This window comes from Sorex fumeus, unplaced genomic scaffold (genome assembly GCF_029834395.1).
Source record: "Sorex fumeus unplaced genomic scaffold, SorFum_2.1 ptg000020l, whole genome shotgun sequence".
NCBI lineage: Eukaryota > Metazoa > Chordata > Mammalia > Eulipotyphla > Soricidae > Sorex > Sorex fumeus.
This window is the reverse complement of record NW_026606077.1, coordinates 7,332,740-7,353,888: the sequence shown is the minus strand read 5'-3', so window position 1 is coordinate 7,353,888 and position 21,149 is coordinate 7,332,740. Positions and strand designations below refer to the sequence as shown.

The 21,149-nt window shown below is 63.4% G+C and overlaps 1 protein-coding gene across 1 annotated transcript; it reads left to right on the top strand.

Moving 5' to 3' along the window:
• The first annotated feature begins 1,668 nt into the window (after nucleotides 1-1,668).
• Nucleotides 1,669-20,133, top strand: SPOCK2 (SPARC (osteonectin), cwcv and kazal like domains proteoglycan 2). The gene is made up of 10 exons (XM_056113433.1): nucleotides 1,669-1,984; nucleotides 13,110-13,155; nucleotides 13,284-13,398; nucleotides 14,317-14,431; nucleotides 16,299-16,413; nucleotides 16,807-16,929; nucleotides 17,391-17,609; nucleotides 18,345-18,407; nucleotides 19,516-19,653; nucleotides 19,990-20,133. The coding sequence occupies exons 1-10, from the start codon at nucleotides 1,760-1,762 to the stop codon at nucleotides 20,130-20,132; spliced, it is 1,302 nt and encodes a 433-aa protein (XP_055969408.1). The 5' UTR covers nucleotides 1,669-1,759; the 3' UTR covers nucleotide 20,133.
• Nucleotides 20,134-21,149: the final 1,016 nt, after the last annotated feature.

Genomic DNA, 21,149 nt, shown 5'->3' with positions numbered 1-21,149 from the left:
GCTGAAAGGGAAGAAAAAAAAAAAGTTGAACACAGTGCTGGAGCAGAGGGGCACTGTAGCCATTTCTTCCTTGTTTCGGAAAAGAATGAACATTTTTCAAATGGCCCTGGGCATGGGCACTTGGTATGTCCTTTTACCCAGGTTTATGGCAGTTCTCTGAGACAGGTGATAGTATTGTTCGTAGAGAAAACAGATCACTGGGCAACTTGTCCAATAAAGCCGTTCGTAACTGGGACTCCAGCCTCTAGCCACACCGCCCTTTCGCTCTCCCAGCAAGCAGCTGCTTGGACCCGGAGAGGAAGCCAGCGACAGCCAGGGCTTCAGGGCAGCGCCTCAGAGAAATACAACGTGCCCAGCCCAGAGAAAACGCGGAAAGGGAGCTATTGTGCTGTGTTCCCCAGGGACCCCAGCCCCAGCTCCCAACTGCACCGGCTTTCCCAGCCAGGCCAGAGGCAGGGAGCCAGAGCCCTAAGCTGCTTTTCCTACTGATTACAATCTTGTTTCTCATTGCCTTCAGTGTTTTTGTAAGATTGCCGCCCCAAGTCTTTTCACAAAAAGCACAAATCTGGGGCAGGAGAGATAGTCAAGCCGGGAGGGCGCTGGCCTTGCTTGGGGCTGACCCAGGTTTGATTCCTGGCATCCCATATGGTGCCCTCTGCATCCCGCCAGGAATGATCCTTGAGTTTGGGTCCTCCAAGTTCATTGTTTGGTCTGTCAGTTCATCTATGTCCTTGCGTTTGGAACAAAAACCTCATCCATTTCTGTTCTGATTCAGGGGCTGTGCCTTCCCCGATGGCACATCCACACATTTCTACAGGTAATAGTAAGAGGGTCACACTTTGAACAAAAACTTAAAACATCCCCTCCCCGCCCCGCGCCCCCACCAACCTCCCTTCCCTTATTAAGATCTGCCCGAAGTCAAAACTGGGAGCAAATATGCCTCTTGCAAACGTGCCGCAGGGAGGCGGATGAAATGGTCAGACATCTGCCTTACAGAGTTGCCACAGGATGGGCTAACAAAAAGGGCTGCCGGCCCCTCAACAGCTGCCTTGGGAGGGGACATCTGCCAGTTTCACCAGCCATTCAGCGCTGGCACTGCGTCCTTGAAGAGACCCCGCGGGCGGGCCGGGGTACAGTGGGAGGCGGCCAGTCGGATGGCTTTTGTCTTAGGGCAGCGACCCAGTGCGGAGGGCCGAGCTGGACCCCAGCTGTCCAGGGCTGCGGCGCGGGGCGCGCTGCGTGGGCGGGAGGAGCGTGCTTGGAGCCAATTTGCTTCGGCACCTGAGCCTGCCTTTTCTCTTCTTTAATTTTTTTCTCGAGTTCTGTGCATTCTCCCCCGGGGAGCCCCGCTGTGCTCTCCACCCTCCCAAGACCCCAGGGGCCGCCGGGGTCCGGATCGCGGGTGGGCAGCTCCCCGAGCGCGCGCCTCTGCGGCGGCGGGCACCGGGCATCTCCGCTAGCGCTTCCCGTGGAGGCCGACCCCTCCTCCCGCCCTTCCTCCGATCCAGGTATGATGATGTCAAACGTGAGGCTGACGCTACCGTCACAGACACGGCCCCCGCCGGCGCAGGCTCCGACTCTCCCTCTCCCGGTCCTGCTGGGCGTTTGCAGACAGGCGCATCTCCCCGGCAGGGCACGCTTGAGCCCGCGCCCCGCGCTCGCAGCGCCGGTCCCCGGGAGTCGCCGCCGAGCGCGCGCGCAGGAAGGACCCCGCGACCCTGCAGGACGCGAGACCCCCGGGGTCGGACCCACGACCGCGATGCGCGCCCCGGGCTGCGGGCGGCTGCCGCTGCCGCCGCCGCCGCTGCTGCTGCTGCTGCTGCTGGCCGCGGCCGCGCTGGCCCAGAGCGACGCCAAGGGGCCCCGCGAGGGCGAGACCCCCGGCAATTTCATGGAGGACGAGCAGTGGCTGTCGTCCATCTCGCAGTACAGCGGCAAGATCAAGCACTGGAACCGCTTCCGAGACGTGAGTCTGCAGGGGCGCGTCCCTGCGGCGCGAGTAAACAACGCGCGCCCCCCGGGCCGGCCGTGGGAGGGCGCGGGCCCCGCCAGCCGCGCCGCCTCCCGCGCCCCCACCCCAATTCTCTTGCCCAGTTCCTGCGCTTCGGTGAGCCCCCTCCGCACCCCCCGGGTGGACGCGGCCGGCGCCACCTCCGGGGCCTGCGGAACGGAGCGCGGGTGCCCTCTGGCCCCACCTTGGGCTCCCCGAGGGTGCCCGGGTCGGGGGCGAGCCTGGCCGTCCTCCGGAGCGAGCGATGGGGAAAGGCGTGTCCGGGAGGGTGGGGGTGGGGGGCGCCGGGTCTGGGGTCCCCTGCGGAGCGGCGCCAGCGTGCACAGAGGCGGCTTCGGCCGGACCCACGCGGGGCATTGGCAGCGCGGGGAGCCCGCAGCTGGGGCTGGGGGCTGGGGGCTGGGGGCTGGGGGGGCACCCGGGGCGGCAGCTGCGGCACTTTGTTTACCGGCACCTGTAGAGCAGAGGAAGCCGGAGGCGGCGGTCCCCGAGGGGGTTGGGGGAGGGCGGGGCCCGGAGGGGGGGCGGGGGTGCGAAGTGGGGGATGGGCCCCGGCGCCCACGACCCGCCGCTGCCCACGCGACTTCAGGCCCTGCCGCGCGTCGCCCTGATCCCGCATCGGAGCACCCCCCTCCCAACCCCGGGCACAGCGGGGTCTTTCTCGCCTTGTCATTTTCACGCACCCAGAAGTTCCTTAGGCGTGTCTGTGCCGCGCGCGCACACACATGCACACATGCACATGCAGACACAGCACACACACGCACACATGCACACACGCACGCACACGCATGCACGCGCGCACACACACACACACATGCACACACGCGCACACACGCGCGCTCCCTCCCGTTGCAACGCGGTGGCAGAGGCACTTCGGGATCCTTTCGTGGCCCCGAGTGAGACCAGGAGGGTCCAGCAGGAGCCTCGTGCGCTGCAGCGGGCCCGCGTCCTGCGCCCCTGGGCCGGCCGAGGTGGCCTGGGCCGCTGCGCCCCGCCCGCCGCCGCCGCGCGGTCCAGCCTGGGGCGCCAGCGCGGCCCTTCCCTCCCTCGCCCCTGCAGACCCAGCCCAGGAGCCGCAGTCTCCGCGCTCAGCCCCGGGGGGCGGCTGCGGGCCTGCTGCGGGGCGGGGGCGGCCCTGGCCCAGCCGCCCGGCCCAGCCTGCATCCGGCGTCCTCCGCAGGGCTCGGGCCATCCGCTGGCCTCGCGAGCTTCGGAAGTGAAAGCGGTGAAGGTCAAGGAAAGGCAATGCTTCCTCCGAGCAGGGAAGGGAAGGTTTAAAAATAAAAGAGTCCTCCCCACCTCCCTGCCTCCACCTGCTTCCAATCCCCAGCTCTGTGGGCGCGGAGCAAGGGCTGACTGCCCGACCCCTGGCACAGGGCTGCCCACCTGTCTCCTTGTACTGGTGCCAGCCCCCAGCCCCCTCCCTCTCCCATCAAGAATAAAGCCTTCAGATCTGGGGGCTTGGGGATTTGCAAGTCCACAGGCCTGCCCAGGTTGCTCAGAGCTTTCGGGCAGCTCCTGATTTGGGTAGCCTGAGGTTTTTATAGGGCACTCTGCCACCCCATTTAGGGTGTCCTGGGGAGCAAAGCCGGGCAGAGGAGGAGCAGTGGAAAGAGGGCTGGAGGCACCGGCTCTCAGGAGCCAGCGGCAGCTTCTGCAGAAGCGCAGGACGTGGCTTGCTCAGAACCACCGCATTGCATGGCTTGGGGGAGGGGGTGCGTCCCGGAGTGGGAAATGGCACCTCGGAGGCTGTGCTGTGCCCAGACTCGACGCAGAGGCTCTGCTGTCCCTACGGACACCGCCCCCCGACCCAGAGCTCTGAACCTCTCTGTGCTATGTCACAACGAGCTGGAGAACCAAGGAGTTTCTCCCGGGCCTCTAAGACACTGCCCAAACCTCGTTGGTGATAGTCACAGAACGGGCCCCAGCCACCCCCTTCCCGCACCCCATTGCCCTTAGAGGAAGGGAGACAGGCAAGAGGGGGGGCTGTTAGGGCTGGGAAGGTCTCTAGAAGAGGCTGGAGACCTGAGGGGGGATGGCGGGATGTGGTGGGGGGAGGGGAGGGATGAAGAGGACCTTCTCCCCGAGGCAGCTCTGCTCAGCCTGGAGGCTCCGGGATTAGAGGAAGCAGATTACCAGCTCTGTAATCCTCCCCTCCTGCCGGGAGCCCCCACCCATCTCTCCTGCTGCCCTCTGCCAGATGGGGAGGAGGGGGCTCCTCGGCCCTGCTCCCCAAAAGCTCCCCTGGCCGGGTCCATGCCCTGCTGAAGGGGACGGAATTGGGTTGCAGCACAAGGTCTTGGGGCGAAGCTTTGGGCCTCGCAGCATCTCTGGGCAGCTCTTGCTCTTCCTTTCCTCCTCGGCTCTTCTCTCCTTCAGCCCTGCTGCCAGTTAGCCAAATGGGATCTGTGAGCACCCGACGCCGAGCTCGGCACCCAGGAGACCCATGGTGCCACAGGCCCTGCATCGGGGATGGACTTTGTCTGACCCTTTACCTGTGTGCAGCCTCTCCGGCGGCTCCGCCCCGCCATTGTTAGGTTATTTATTTTTCATGTTTTAAATTTTTGGCCCACACCCAGAGGTGCTCAGGGCCGACTCTGGCTCTGCACTCAGGGATCGCTGCTGGTGGTGTTCAGTGAAGGTTTCTGGGGTGCCGGGGATTGGACCTGTCTCTGCCACGCTCAGGGCAAGCGCCCTCCCCGCTGTTGCTACTCTGTCCAGCCCTTCATCATCATCATCGTGGCTGCAGTCTCCCCACTGTGTGGCTGCAGAAACGGGTGCAGAGCGTTTAAGTGACAGTGCCAGGACTCCAGAGCTAGGAGTGGGGGGTGTTAGAATCCAAGCTTGGCTTTTCAGGGGACTCTGGGCCCAAGCCTTAGTGAAAGGTCAAGAAAGAAGAAAGTTCTGGAGCTCACAATTCCCTCTGGTTTGTGTGCCCTCCAAGCCAGGGCTGCCCCAGGCAACGGCACCCCTAGGAAGGGGGGCAACCCCCAGGGTCCTCATCAGCTGCCACACACACACACACACACACACACACACACACACACACCCTGGGCACTGTCAAAGCCTGGGATGTGAGGGCTGGCTTCTGGGTCTGCCTCTGCCACGGGTTGCCCAGGTGGTGCCAGCCTTAGGTAGAATCTCTAAGGGGCAGTTTAAGGGGGAAGTGGTCCCAAACCGGAAGGATCTTGCAGAGGCCTGGAGGGTGTCTTATTTCAGGCTCCGCTAGCCCCAGATGGATCCCTTCTGTGGCAGCCCACACAGGGCCTAGGGGGAGACCATCTCGGGCTGAGCACCTGCTCCGTGTGCAGGAGGCCTGGGTCCCATCCCCCACACTCCATGGTCTTGGCAAACTGCCGAGAGCAACGTCTAAACACTGAGCCCCTGAGACCGCCCAGTTGGGAGCACCCAAAAAGCCACCCCCCTGGGCTGGAGCGATAGCACAGCGGGTAGGGCGTTTGCCTTGCACGCAGCTGACCCGGGTTCAATTCCTGGCATCCCATGTGGTCCCCCGAGCACCGCCAGGAGTAATTTCTGAGTGCATACATCAGGAGTAACCCCTGTGCATCGCCAGGTGTGACCCAAAAAGAAAAAAAAGCCGCCCCTCCCCGCCCCCAAACCCCAAAACAAAACATAAACCTTGCCCTGTGTTCATCAGTCCATCCACTGCAGAGCCAAACCCCTCCCACAAGCCAAGCCTCACAACCAGGCAGAGGCTTTCAAACTTATCTGGCCGAACAAAAGCAAAGCAATTCCTTAGCTTAGCACCACCAGCCCCTGGGTCTCCAGGCCTCACTACGGCTGCTTGTATCCCATGAACCAGGAGAGGTTGAGTCCCCGAGCGGCCCCTTTCAACCACAGCTGCCCTCTCCCCCCACCAGCCCTGACCCTGAACCACAGGTGTCTCCGTGTGGGTGTGTGAGAACCCCAAACTGGGTCAGTATGGATTCCAGAACTGGAGTCTGGGGCTCGCAAGGTGGGTCCCTGGGGGCCGGGGCCGGGAGGGGCAGTTGCTGGTGGACTCCAAAGCTTCCCACCCTGGATGAGAGCTAGCAAGAAGAGCTCCATGCCTGGCTGGCTATTTGTCCGCTGTCATGGGCATCGAGACTGTCTGAGGGTGGTGGCGCTCCAGCTCCTGCCCACCCAGGACACAGGGACAGTGTCATCCTTGACTGACCTCTAGTGCCTGGAGCAATGCCCCCTGTTGGTTTAAGGGGCGGATGGAGCCGAGTGGGCCACAGACTTGGCATCAGCCAATCCCTGGGCCCGCAGCCGCCATCCATCCCCTGCCCCGATGCCACCACACCTGGGGCGGGAAAGGATTTTCTTTGCTCTCCAGGAAGCCTGGGGATGGATTGGCCAGTGACTGAGACACTGCAGGATGGACCTCATGGCCTCTGGGGCAGATCTGGGAAGAGGGTCACCCGCTGCTTCTGGAGGGGCTCCCTGCAGGGCCCGGGGGGGGGGTCCTTATGAACATGAGCATGTGGGTGCCCGGTCTCACGGGCAGAGCTCGCCTGGCTGCAGCCTGTGGGGGGATGTGCCTCCCTTGGGTGCAGAGACACCCCCTTCTTCCTGGCTCCTACAGCATGTGTGGGAACATGCTGGTGGCACCTGATGGCCCTCCGGGATCCTTCGAGAGCTGCTGTCTCGTGAGCACTGCATGGTCTTGTCATGTGTGTTCATCCTGCTCTTGTGAGGGAGTCTGGGAATAGACGCCACTTCCGTCCCGCCCTGGTTCAGATCCTCGAGGGGTGTAAATGTGGGTGCATGGAATGGGCATGTCAGAAAAGGCAGCAGCTGCCTGGTCATTGGGTGTGGGGGCTTTTGGCCACACCTGGCGATGCTCAGTTATTACTTCTGGCTCTCCACTGGGAATCGCTCCTGGTGGAGCTCGGGGGACCAAGGGGACCCAGGGATTGAACCTGGGTCAGCCAGAGCAAGGCAAGTGCCAGGTTGGGATTTGTCTCCTGGATTTTGGGTCCTACCCAGTGGTGCCCATGAGCTCAGTGTTGGGGGACTGCAGAGCTGGGGGTGGAGCCCAAACCCCCTGCATGCCAAACCCATGCTTTGGGCACTGAGCTCTCCTGTCCGCCTGGCGACCTGCTCAGCATTTGCGATCTCCTTGTCATTCCCGACCGTGATCACAGGGCTCACGGCACAGAAGCTGCCACCGGCTCTGGAGTCAGTCACCGAGGGAGGGGGGTGGGGGTGTGTGATGGCATAAGGAAATAGTATCCCCCAGGCTTCCCTGTACACACACACACACACACACACACACACACACACACACACACACATTCTCTCTCTCACACACACACTCATACACACAGACACAACTCACATATACGTACACACCATTCATACACACTCACAGACACTCATACATACAACTCACACATACACACACAAACACACTCATATACACACACACTCATACACACAGTCTCACTCTCTCTCCTCTCTCCCTCTCTCTCTCACACACACACACACTCATACACACAGACACTCATACAGACATACAACTCACACATACATACACACACAAACACGCTCATATACACACACACTCATTCTCTCTCTCTCTCTCTCTCTCTCTCTCTCTTTCTCTCTCTCTCTCTCCCTGGGCCTCCTTTCTTCTGGGGGCAGGGGTGACAACCCCGCCCCACACTTCAGCCTGCACCTGCCTCCTTGGGCAGCGACAGCGTCCCCAGGGCTCCGAGGACAGGGGAAGGACACTGTGGCCTGGCGGAGCCCTCGCTGCGGGCTGTGGGCGGCCTCCAGGCCCTTGGCCCCGGCGCAGGCAGGGCCCCGGCGCAGGCAGGAGGGTGTGTGGGAGTTGGGCTCAGCCAGACTTCCCTTCCCTCCCCTCAGCACTCTTGGGGGGCGGGTGGCTGCAGCGGGAATCACTGCTGCAGTATCTGACGGTGAGAGAGGCAGACCCTGCCAGTGCAGCCCCACCCGCTGAACCCACACCCCTGCCAGCTGGTCGCTCTCACCACACCTGCGACCCCCAGCTTCCAGGGGTTTCGGTCCTGCCGCCCTTGGTGCTAGGAGGGGAACCAGGCACAGAGGCAGCGCAGAGACCCCCAGGCTCCCTTTCATGGGCGGGAGGGCGCAGCCTGGAGCAGAAAGCAGAGGCCAAGGTGGGCGCCCACTACCCGCTGGGCAGAGCGCCTGGCACGGGAGAGCAATCAGCGCATTTCTGCCTTCCGAGGAAATTCCTCCGAGGGGAGGGGAGGGGAGGGGAGGGGTGCGGCGCCGCTCCTGTTTGCCCACCCGCCCCCTGAGCCCCCGGAGGGCACCTTCAGCCTGGGCAAGTGATGGGAGTGTCGGTCCCAGGGTGAAGGAGCCTGGGCAGCCCCACTCTGCATTGGCCCTTTTTTCTCTGGGTCCCCCCTCCTGGGGTTTGCTGGCACTTAGCGGGAGGCAGGAGATGAGCCAGCTCCGGGCCTCCCTGGCCCCACCCTGGCCTCCCGCACCTGAGGAATGAGGCAAAACCACTGCCAGGGGTGGCCCGCCCCGCCCCACCCCGCCCCGCCCGTTCTTAAGGTTCTTCATCTTCTGCCCAAAAAGAAATGCCACACAGGGTGCAAATTTGTGCTTTATCTTGGGCTGGGTGGCCTTGGGGCCTCACTGGTGTCCCTCTGGCAGCAGCAGATGTGAGTTGGGGGCCTCTGGTGAGCGTGGACTCCAGTCAGCCTTGTGCCCACCCCTTCCCCGTGTTCCCATCCACCTGGGTTCCGGGGTCCTGTCTGGCTTTGAGAGTAGGGGGCTTCTCAGCGTGCTCTTAAGAGGTCAGCCCCCCACCCCCTTTACCCTGGGCGTGCCCGTGGGCCCTGTGCTCCGGGTCTTTGTTTTACGGCCACATCCGGCAGTGCCCAGGGATCACTCCGAGCTCTGTGTTCAGGGGATCATTGATGCTGCCTGAGATAGAACCTGCATTGGCTGTGTGCACGGTAACTGCCCTGCCTGCCCTGCTCTGGCCCACTTCGGTTCTTAGAGACAAGGAAGTCGGGTGTGAAGTGAGCCTGACTAGCCTGTGGACTTGCTAGCCACCGGAGGGGAGGCCAAGAAGGGCCTAGAACCCCAGTACCCTGCTTGCCATGAAGAGCTCAGTCTCCCCCCGATTCCCCCAGAACCCCTCTCTCCTCAAGTCCCCCCTCTCCCTCCAGATTCCTCCAGCCCCCAGTCTCCCCCAGACTCTCCAGACTCCCCCAGTCTCCCCCAGGCCACCCAGACTCCCCCATCCTCGGTCTCCTGTCCTGCCGTACTGCAGAGCCCTGCCCAGTGCTATTAAACCTGGAACCCGGGCCTAGGGGGCTGTTATTTGCTCCGTTCATTGCTTCATTGCCGTTTCATCCACCCCACCAGATGGGGCAGCCGGGCGAGATTGGGTTAATTCAAGCTGTGAAGTGAGCTGGTGATTGGGGTGCTAATTAAAATGGCAGGAAGTAAGCAGCGCTTGGAAACACCCAGCCTGTGCCCCCTAAGCCCAGAGATGCCTGCGCACTCGCCAACCCACCAACCATCTCTGCCGGCTTGGCAAGTGGGCCTTGTCTCCATGGCAACCGGGCTGAGCCACAGGGATGAAAGCCGGGAGGGGAGCGCAGGGGAGCAGCGGGTGGACCTGGGCGATGGAGGGATTTCTGGACAGCGCGGGCAGGGCCGGGGCTGGGTGTTCCTGGGCCGTCCTCGGCCCCTGCAGCCTTGCTGGGTGGAGGCAGAGCCTGGGTTCTCGGTCCTTGGTCCACTGCTGGCAGATGGAGCGGGCTGAGAGGCAGGTCCCGAGTGCAGGTTCCCAAGTCCAGCCCTTCTGCCGTGCGGTTGAAGCCGCTTCACCCTCCAAGCCTCTGCTTGAGCCGCGGGGATGGTGATGGTCATTTTCTCTCCGGGGTGTGAAGAGCAGGTGAGCCTTAACAGTTCACCAGGCTACCCCGGCAATCACAGCACACAGGGCTGTGTTACTCGCGGGGTTTTACCTAGGTGCTGAGTACTGGGCACAGAGCAGCGAGAGCAGCAGAGAGCCTCAGGGGACTGGCCGTTGAAAGGGGCAGAAGCTGTGACCATGCCTGGTGTCCTTGGAGCAACAAGAAACGTCCACCAGTTGTGGAGGGGCAGGAGGAAAGCTGGGGACGAGGCTGGGTGAGGGAAGGCCGAGAAGGCAGGGGCGGGGCGGGGAAGGCTCATTGCAGACGGGCAGAGGCCCAGCAAGGGCTGGTCATGCTGGGCAGCTGCTGGAAGTCTGGGGGAGGCAGGGAGGGACGGAAGGAGGATGAACTGTAAGGGACGCGACCAAGGGGAGGTTCTAAAAGAAAAATTTTATTGTGTCGTCCCCCCCTCCCCATTCATTCACTATGAAACCGATCCTTAGAAATGTTGGAAACTTGGAAAAAGGTGGAGAAATGGTCAAAGTCTCTGTGGTTTTACCCTCCCCCCCGTGTTAATAATGGAACCGCTATTAACATTGGGGTACAAATTCTTTAATCCAATATCTATTGACATTTTAAATTTTCTTTCCTTTTTTTTTTTTTTTTTTGGCTTCTGGGCTGCACCTGGTGATGCTCGGGGCTTCCTCCTGGCTCTTGCACTCAGGGATCACTCCTGGCGGGCCGTGGGGGCTGTACATGAGGCCTGGGATGGAATGCGGGTTGGCTGTGTGCAGGGCGAGTGCCCTCCCCGCTGAGCTACCGCTCTAGCCGCTGAGTTTTCAAAATGAAGGCAGATTGGGCTGGGATCAGCTCAGCGATCCAGTATCTTGCCTGGGGTGTGTGAGGCCTGGGGTTTGATCCCCCTCCCATGAAAGGGAAAGAGAGAGGATGGGGCCGGAGGGGAGACCCACACTGTACATTCAGAGAGGGTTTAAGGAGGGAGAGACATGATCAGGGCAAGTGCTCAAGCCCCGTCCCATCTCCCCTGCCTGGGACTTGCTTCTCATGCAGCCTGAGTTCCCCTGGCCCTTTCCAGCAGTTTCCCCAGGTCCTGCCCTGTGCTGGGCAGCTGCGACAGCCAGGCAGAGCTGCCGTGAACTCTAGGTCACTGCCTCCTGCTCGTCTCCCCTGGCTCATCCCTCACCCCAGCCCCCCTTTCTCAGGGCAGAGGGCGAGGTGGACGAATCCGCGGCAGAGACAGGCCCGGCCTCCTGTGTCTCGGGAGGACACGCCCTGTGTCTAAGGACCGATTCTCAGCAGCCCTAATAAGCCGGTTTGGGCACCATAACTAGACGCGCGGCCCAGAAAGGTCCCACTCACACCTCTCTTTCAGCTTGCCCTTGGGCCAGCCCCCACGAACCTCAGGAGCCCCTCGTCGTGTCCCTAGTCCCCTCTGAGTGACCGTCCCTGCACCCGGGGGCAGCCTCTCCCCGGACGTGGCCACTTCTCTGCTGTCACAGCTTTGATGGCCGGCCACTCTCCGGCTCTGGGCACCCTGCAGGCTGCCCGCTTTCATCCGTGCCATCTTCCCGGAGATGCGTGCTGCGCTCCCAAAGGTCACGGCGCTCGCCTAGGAGGCTTGATGGGGGCTGTGGAGGGGGCTCGATGTGCACCCAGGTGGAGTGGGGGCAGCGGGAGGGGCCGGGGGATGCTCGCTGGTGAGCAGCCTCGAGGGCCCTCCCTGCTCCCGTGCCCAGGGCAGGCGGTGCATCACCCACTTTCCTCGCCCCCTTCCCGGCCTCATGCCCGCTCACCTGCTGGACGTGATTCCTGCTTTGCTTCAGCACCGTATCCTGGGCCGCGCTCACCCCCACTTCCTGTCTGTGCCCTGGAGGACGTGGAGGAAAGACCCCAGACCCTCACTGAGAGGGGCTTGGCGAAGAGACTCGGGTGGGACTGGGCGGACCTCTTTGGTCCCTGCTTCCAAGGACTTCCAAGTCACCGACCGCTGGGATATGCATGGGGCCAGGTGTGGGCAGGAGGAGAGGGACAGGGAGAAGGCCACGGGGGAGGGGGAGGTGTCCACTCCTCCTTACTTTCCTTCCCACCAGCTCCGCGGGCTCAGGCAGCAATGTCCAAGGCTGGAGAGGCCTTGGGCTGGCCTGAAAACCAGAGAACGCCACTTTGGGGTTTGGGACTTTGTTTCTGGCGTGGGACCATCTGCCACTGGGGAGTGGGCTCAAGTGCCTCTCCTGCGCATGCCCGGGGCGCCGTGGGTCCTGCACGCAGGGGAGCATGCCCTCTGCCCTGGGCGTGGGGGTCAGGGACCTTCAGGCATTCACTGGGCAACGCCTGCGTGTCCTGCTGCGGATGGAGATGCTGTCACACGAGCCTTCAGCTGGGACGTCTGTCCCTTCTCGGGGCCCAAGGCCAAGGTCAGAGACCTCGGAGCCCGTGGGTTTTCCGGCTCCCACAGTTGCCGCCTGGCCTGGAGCCTGGTGCCCCTCCTCCCCACCGAAGCCGGCGGCCCACCCGCAGCAGGGCCCCTGAGCATGGATTGAGTATCACTGTTCCCGGGCTGTGGGGGCGCAGGGGGCTGGCGCCGGCCCTCTGAAGGCCAAAGACCTCACCCCTGCAGTGGGTCATAGCTGAGCTCTGCGATAGGGACAGGGATGCCCCCATCTGACCCGAGGCTTCAGGGATCAAACCGTAGCCTGGGCACTTGCCTTACACCCTGACCTGGGTTCGATGCCCCGCACCCTGTATGGCCTCCCGAGCCAGGAGTGACCTCTGAGCGCAGAGCTGAGTCTGCCCTGAGCACCGCCAGGCGTAGTCCCCAAACAGACAAGAAGCAATACCACTGCCCCCACTGACACCCCATCTCTCCTTCTCTCCTGCTCTGCTTCCTGGGTCCTGCCGCTGCCTCTGATCGCCAGGAGGTGGAGGTGAGTGCAGCAGGCCCCCACCGCGGCCTGCAGGACAGCCCTGCTCCCCTCCCACCCCCATGCCCAGCACAGGAAAGGAGGGTTCAGGGGACCAGAGGGAGAGGGAGAGATGTCTGGGCAGGCAGCTGGCAAGACTGAGTGGGCGGGGTCATCTGGGCAGCCCCCCAGATGCAGGGTGCCAATTGGCCTGTGCAAGCCCAGTGCTGTCTTCCCCGCCCAACCCCCCTTCCCCATGGAGCCTCGCTCTGTGTTGTGAGTCTTAGCCCTTCCGTCCTCCCCTAGGACGACTACATCAAGAGCTGGGAAGACAATCAGCAAGGAGATGAAGGTACTGCCCACGCCCGCGGGGAGGCCACATCTGGACTTGGCCTGGGGGGCTGAGGCTGCAGAGACAGAGGGGTTTCCCCGCTCCCGAGCCGGGACCCTCCAACACTGCGGTCTTACCCATTTCCCCAGCCCTGGACACCACCAAGGACCCATGCCAGAAGGTGAAGTGCAGCCGCCACAAGGTGTGCATCGCGCAGGGCTACCAGCGGGCCATGTGCATCAGCCTCAAGAAGCTGGAGTACAGGTGAGCCAGCCCCACCTGCCCCAGGCTCCGAGGCCAGCATGGCGCTGGGGGCCCGGCACCCGGGGATGGCCCATGAGCCGGTCAGGGCTCGGAGAGTGGTGGGCATCGAGGGGAGCTGTACCGTCTGGACGCTGGACTGGAGCTGCCCCACTGCTCACCGTCCACCCAGCAGCCTTGGCCTCTCGCTCCCCTCAGTGTGGGCTTCCCATGGGGGGTCGCCCAGGAAAGAGCCGCAGGAGGAAGGTGGCCGCTGTTTGGGGCCTCGTCTTGGAAATCACACACTCTTGGTCGCCTGTACTGGTCAGGAGCAAGTGACGAGGACTGGGAGACCCTTGAGGCGGGGCCTCAGACCCCAGCTTCTGAGAGGCGTGTCCACGGGCAGTGGGTCTTATAAGACCACCGTAAGGGCCCAGAGTGGCAGTGCAGTGGTTCCTGAGCCCGCCAATAACAAATCAGCACCTGTGTGTCCACAGGAAGTGACTCTAGAGCCAATCGTGGCCCGAGGCCCGTCTTTCGTGTAAAGTTCTGTTCTGGTCTGAGGCCTGGAGCGGTTGTGAGTCTCTTTTGGGGTGTGTGTGGGGACTCTGCACCCAGGGGCCTCTTGAGGCAGGGCTTGGGGGCCACATGCCATGCTGGGTTGGCCACACACCGGGCAAGTGCGCAACCCCTGCACTGCTGCTCTGACCCTGTGACTCCTTGTTGCATCCTGGTCAGACCTGGAGTCGTCACGGGAAACCCCTACTGGGCAGTCGCCCTCAAAGGGTATCTTGAGTCAGTGCCCGTCTGTTGCCCTCTGCGGGCCGGAGTGGGGTCTGGCTCAGGTGCGGGGCCAGGGAGGGAACTGCCTCGTCTCTAGATCTCAGGACCAGCTGCTCGCCTGGCCACTGACCCGTCCTGCTGTCGCCTCTGACCCTGCAGGATCAAGCAGCCCGCCCTGAGACCCCGCCCAGGCAGAGACCCACTCTGCAAGCCCTGCCACATGGACCAGCTGGCCTCCGTGTGTGGCTCCGACGGCCACACCTACAGCTCGGTGGTGAGCAGCCTGGCCCTGGGGAGGGTGCACGCGGAGCAGAGCGGGGGCCTCAGCCGGGCTCCCACGGGCTCCCGCTGACCCGGTGTTGGTGCTGCCTGAGGCAGGTGAAGGCCGGAGGTGCCCAGGCAGAAGCAGGGAAAGCCTGTCGGAGTGGTGGGGGGACTCCCCTGGGAGTGCTCGGGCTGCGGGAGGAGGGCTGTGCGCTGCCCAGGGGCTGGGGGCGGAGGGAGGAGGGGTTCCTGCTGTGGGACCAGAGCAAAGACTCCCCAGGGGGTAGGTGGTTTGGGGGTGGGGTGAGTGTGTATGTGTTTGCATGTGTATGTGATATGTCTGCACGTTTGTCTGTGTTTCTGAGTGTGTGTGTCTGTGAGTTGGCATGTGTCAGAATGTCTGAGTGTGTATATGTGTGTGTATTTGTGAATGTGGATGTGTCTGTGTGTGTCTGAGTACGTGTGTGGGTATGTATCTGGGTTTGTGTGAGTGTGTGTATGTATGTGTGCGTGAGAGTATGTTTGTGTGTGTGTGTCTGAGAGTGTATATGTTTGTGTTTGTGTGTGGGCATGTATGTGTCTCTGTGAGTGTATAAGTGTGTGAGTCTCGGTTTGTGTGTGAGTGTTTGTATCTGTATGTCTGAGAGTGTTTAGAAGTCTGAATATATGTGTCAGTCTGGATGAGTGTTTGTGTGTCTGAGAGTGTGTGTGAATGTGCGTTTATATGTGTATGTCTGACAGTGTATGTCTAAGTGTGTCTTTGTGTGCATGAGTGTGTATATGTGTATCTAGGAGTGTGTGTATGTGTCTAAGTGTGTATATGTGTGCGTTTGAGTGTATTTGTGTATGACTGTGTGTGAATGTGTCTGGGTGCTGTGGGGATAGAACACTGAGTATGTGAACTTCCACCACTGAGCCCCACCCCAGCCTCCACTTTGGAACTATTTTGTGGGGATTGAATGAGCCAGTACCTGTGGAAGCAGGTAATAAACGTGATTATTATGTGCGAGACCCTGGATTCAGTACCTGGCATCACTCAAGCCCGGGGAGGGACTGTGTTTGTCTGTCTTCGTTTTGGGTGTCGGGGTTGGACTGGGCCTCAGAGAGACCCCCCCACACACAGACACCCCTTGAAGTTTGTGTGTGCCTGTGACCACACCAGCTGAGGAGGGGTGTCGCTTGGCCTGTGGAGGGCTGGATGTTTGGGCCCGGGAACCCTTTAAGGCTGCCATTGGATTGGCGTCAGGTGGGGTGTGCCACCTTGACAGGAGGGAGAGGAGGAGTATGGGGGCAAGGGGTGGGGGCTGGAGAGATAGCACAGAGGGTTGGGCGTTTGCCTTGCATGCAGCCGACCCGGGTTCGATTCCCAGCATCCCATATGGTCCCCTGAGCACCGCCAGGGCTAATTCCTGAGTGCAGAGCCAGGAGTAACCCCTGTGCATCGCCGGGTGTGACCCAAAAAGCAAAAAAAAAAAAAAAAAAAAAAAAAAAAAGGGATGAGGGCAGGAATTGCCAGGAGGAGGCCGGAGGGCTCCGAGGGGCCCAGGAGGCGGCAGGGAGGGAGGGACACTCGGGTCCGGCTCCTCTGGCCCCCGAGGCCCGAGACTCTGACTGTCCGTCTGTGGACACAGGGAGGGGCAGTGCCAGGCTTGGGGAGAGCGAAGGCAACATCCCGGAAGGAGGCGAGTGCAGCGCGGGGTTCCCGAGGCTCCGACTCCCCTTCCTCGGCTTCCCTTCGCCCCGTGAGCTCGTAGCCTCGGAGCGGGGGCCGGGGTCACGTCCAGCTGTTTGCGGGTGACTGCCTGTCCCGATCGGGGGAACAGAGGTGGCTGCCCGCGGGTGCCCACGGACGAGCCCAGCCTGTCCCCTCTCTGCAGTGCAAACTGGAGCAGCAGGCGTGCCTGAGCGGCAAGCAGCTGGCCGTGAGGTGCCAGGGGCCCTGCCCCTGCCCCAAGGACCAGGCGGCCACCTCCAACCCGGATGGCAAAGCAGGTGAGAAGGAGGCGCAGCCGGCCGGGTGGGGGCACTCACTGCCAGGAGGCCGCGTGGGGTTACCACGGGGACACCTCGGGGACTGCATGAGCCTGGAGAAGGGGCAGCTTCCTGGAGCTGGAGACTCCGAAAGGCCAGGGAAGTCCTCCCCGGTCCTGGGGTTTTCTAGGGCTCTGGTTACTGCAGGGTGGGAATGTGGGCCTGGGTCCCTGGTTTCTGCACAGAGGAGGGAGGGAGCCAGGCCCTGACTGCAGGGAGGAGGGGGAGGAAGGAGCCTCTCCCATCTCCTCTCCCATCCCAGGTCTCACCTCTCGGGCCCTGCCCAGCCTCCTGGTCCCCGGGCTGGGGTCACGGCCCCTGCTCCTCACTCTGCAGCCCTTGTCCCCACTGCAGAGACCTGCACAGGTCAGGACCTGGCCGACCTGGGGGACCGCTTGCGGGACTGGTTCCAGCTCCTTCACGAGAACTCCAAGCAGAACGGCTCAGCTGGCAGCGGCGGGACCAGCCCGGCCATGGGTACATAGCTGGGACAGGACGCGAGGGGCGTGGGTGGGCACCGGCCAGCTGGAGTCCCTGAAAGAGCCCAGTGCCCAGAATTCAGAGGAGTGTGGGGTGGCTTGCAGGAAGCCCTTACAAGGGGAGGAGGGGCAGAGAACCTAAGATGTGCGGCCAGGGGAGGTCATTTCTCTGGAAGGGTTACATCCCGGCTGCAGATGGGGCGGGGAAGCGCCTGTCCAGTGGCCCGGGACAGCTCCTCGCCCAGTGCTGGGGCGAGGGGTCACTCTGGCAGGGCTCAGGTGATAGGGCAGGAGACGGAGGTCGAGCTGAGCCTCCCGGCCGGGGTGGTACTCCCCTGCTCTCAGCCGCCTGATGTCCATCCTGTGCTGCCCGGCCCGAGATGGAGACCGGGGCAGATGGATGGACAGACGGACAGGAGGTTGTACCAAGAGCGTGTCTCCCCCCGGCCTGCTTCCCAGGCCTGGACAAGAACCTGGGGGCCAGCTGCAAGGACTCCATCGGCTGGATGTTCTCCAAGCTGGACACGAGCGCGGACCTCTTCCTGGACCAGACGGAGCTGGCCGCCATCAACCTGGACAAGTACGAGGTCTGCATCCGCCCCTTCTTCAACTCCTGCGACACCTACAAGGACGGCCGTGTCTCGCCCGCCGAGTGGTGCTTCTGCTTCTGGAGGGAGAGTGAGTGAGCCCAGTCCGCTGGGGGCTGCCCCCACCCTGCTTACCTGGAGGGAGAGTGAGTGTGTGTGTGTGTATGTGTGTGTGTGTGTGTGTGTGTGTGTGTGTGTGTTGTGTGGTGGGGGCGGGGGGTGGCCAGGTCTCCTGCGTGGAAGCCTGTGCTCCAGCCACGGAGCCACTGTCCTGGCCCAGAGGAGACCCTCAGAGACCATAAGGAACCCGAGAGAGAGTACAGTGGGGAGGGTGCAGTCCCTGAGCATCGCCAGGATAATTCCTGAGTGCAGAGCCAGGAGTAACCCCTGAGCATCACAGAGGAAGGAGAGAGGGAAGGGAAGGGGAGGGGAGGGGAGGGGAGGGGAGGGAAGGGAAGGAGAAAACTATGCCAATACCCGCTTTCTGGGGCTGAGGGCTGAGGGGTCTGGAGTGGCTGGGGGACCCTGTGTCCTGGAGCCACACTGGCTTCTCCCGGCCTCCACTCCTGGGCCCTCCTCGGCCTCCCACCAGCCCTGGATTCCGTGGGTTAGCCTTGGTGCTGCGGCGTCGCTTGGTGCAGAGTCAGAGCTGGCCAGGTGCTTCAAGGGCGTGATGGGAAATTGGGCCCCAGGACTCCACTGCCCCCCGAGTTTGTGACCCACCCAGCCCCCCACCACGGCAGTAGGGCAGCCCCGTTTCAGAGCCTGGGTGCTTCCGTCTTGCTGAGTCCCCGCCTGCGTTTCTCTGCTGCTCCTCTCCCCACAGAGCCCCCGTGCCTGGCGGAGCTGGAACGCATCCAGATTCAGGAGGCTGCCAAGAAGAAGCCGGGTGAGGCCCAGGCGGCACCCAGGGGCAGGGAGGGGCGCGGGGAACCCCACCCGAGGGGGGCGTCGAAGACGCTGAGCACAGAGCAGGGGCGCCACTAGCAGCGGGCCCGTCGCTGGGTTTTGTGGTTGTGGTTGTTTGCGGTTCTGGGGGTCCCACCCAGAACCTTCACTGCGCAGCCTCCGCCCTGCCCGGGACCCCGCTCTCATCCTCGCGGGCAGACTTCTCCCTCCGCCCCTCGGGATGGCGTCATCGGGGGAGGGTGGGGGCACAGCCACGGGCGTGCAGAGCTGGGTGAGGGCTGGGCCTGGGACCACCCCGACACGCTCAGCCCAGCTCCCAGGGACAGCGCAGCCGGCATCCCCTGGGAGACCCCACACAGACCACTCACCCGAGGACGGAGCCCCCCCACTGTGGCCCGCAGTGGTGAGGGGGAGCGTGGGAATGGGGTGCACTCAGGAGACCCCCAAGGATGAAAACCAGCTGACTGAGCAGAGCGAGGGGGGAAGACCTTGTGGGTGGCGGGAGTGCAGGGAAGGGCTCTGCGGGCGACTGAAGTGGTCCAGAGGGCTGGCACCAGACCTCACTGTCCCTCAGAGCCACTTGGCCTTCAGATGGGCTGGAGGGCCAATACCCAGGACCCCCAGGCCCGCCCACTGCTCTGCCCGGGCGCCACGACTGTCCCTCCCACAAACTGGCCTCTGGACACACCCCGGGCCTCTGAGTCCCCGCCTGTGGCGCTGGGTGGCCATGCTATGTGGGCCTCCCCCTAAATGGGCAGTGGTGCCCAGGCGACCCCAGAGGACACCTGGAGTGGACGGAGCAGCAGTGGGTAGACCCTGGCAGCAGACCAGCGGCCGGCTGCGAAGAAGAGAAGCCGAGTGTGTGGGCAGCACCCAGCCAGGCTGGGGGGCCAGAGAGCCAGAGAGGCCGGCGGGGGTGGAGTGAGGGGCGCCTGGAGCTGAGGAAGGGGTGCCGCAGTTTGCGGGGAGCCACCGGGCCGAGCAGGTGGCCGAGGGGGGCCGGTTCCTTGTCCTTTCCATCGCCGGCCGTGGGACGGTACGGGGGGTGCCTGGCCCCCCTCTGACCCCGCTGGGTCCTGTCCCCTTAGGAGTGTTCATCCCCAGCTGCGACGAGGACGGCTACTACCGGAAGATGCAGTGTGACCAGAGCAGCGGGGACTGCTGGTGTGTGGACCAGCAGGGCCTGGAGCTGAGTGGCAGCCGCATGCACGGGAGCCCCGACTGCGGTGAGCGCTGGGGGGCGCTGGGCGGGGCCGGGCGGGTGGTGGGCGGGGCTTCGAGGGGCGGGGCCAGGCGGGCGAGGGGCGGGGCCTCGGGGCGGGGGCCAGGTGGGTGGTGGGCGGGGCTTCGAGGGGCGGGGCCAGGCGGGCGAGGGGCGGGGCCTCGGGGCGGGGCCAGGTGGGTGGTGGGCGGGGCCAGGCGGGCGAGGGGCGGGGCCTCGGGGCGGGGCGGGCCAGGTGGGTGGTGGGTGGTGGGCGGGGCTTCGCGGGGGCGGGGCCGCACAGGTGCTGGACGGAGCCGCGCCCAGCGGCAGGAGCCTGACCCTGTCCCTTCCCTCGCAGATGACCTCGTGGGCTTCTCGGGGGACTTTGGGAGCGGCGTTGGCTGGGAGGACGAGGAGGAGAAGGAGCCCGAGGAAGCGGGCGAGGAGGCCGAGGAGGAGGAGGAGGCGGGCGAGGCGGATGACGGGGGCTACATCTGGTAGTGGCGAGGCCGGAGACGCTGCAGGGACCCGGAGAGGCAGCCAGCGACGGATTCGGGGGGTCGAGGGTCGAGGGCCGGAGGGGGGTGCGAGTGCGGGTGGCGGGTGCGGCCTGGGCGGTGGGAAAGGCGTGTGCGTGTGTGAGGGCGTGCGTGAGTGTGCGTGAGTGCAGCTGTGCGTGTGCGAATGCATTTGTGTGAGAGGCAGTGCATTTGTGCCCGTGTGCCAAGGCGTTCTGTGCACACATGTATGTACGTGTGAGTCATGCATATGCGAGTGTATGTGAGAGGGAGTACTTGTTTGCATGTGCTCACGTGTGCACATGTGAGAACACGTGAGGGGGGCATGTGGGTACATACAGGTTTGCGTGCATGTGAACACATGTTTGTGAGAGCACGCACATGTGTGCATGTGCAGGTGTGTGTGTGTGTGTGTCACGCGCATGCAGGACCAAGGGGCATGTGCTGATTGTCCTCAGTCTACATGGCTCCGCTCCGGCAGAGCGAGTCATGGTAAAAACCCCCTTCAGCCTCCTGGACGTTGTTTTCTTTCATTTTGTTGCTGCTTCTAAAATACACGGAACCACACAGACCCGCCATGCAGAAAGGCCGACCTGAATCACACGAGACACCCCAGCGTTGCCCCACGCCCCTGCCTCTGCCCGCCCCCCACTCCCATCTGGATTTCCTATCTCCACCACCCGCTCTCCCTGCTCCCGACTCTGGGTCCCCTCCCCACTCTCTGCCAGCCCTCGCTGGTTTGGGCCGGGCCGCTCCATCCTACTGGACACACTCCACACGCCTCGGCTGGGGAGAAGTGCCGGGGGGTGCAGGGATGGGGCTCGCTCGGCACCAGATCCCGGGAGCAGTCAGGAACGGAGGCCAGCAGCCCGCGCCCGGCCCTCTGTCCAGCGCAGCCCCCTCTGCTGTCCCACCCAGTGGCAGTGCGGAGAGCTCTTCGGGCCGGGAGGTAGGGTCGGGGGCCAGGGTGCCCCCCGCTCCCTCTGCCCAGACCCCTTCG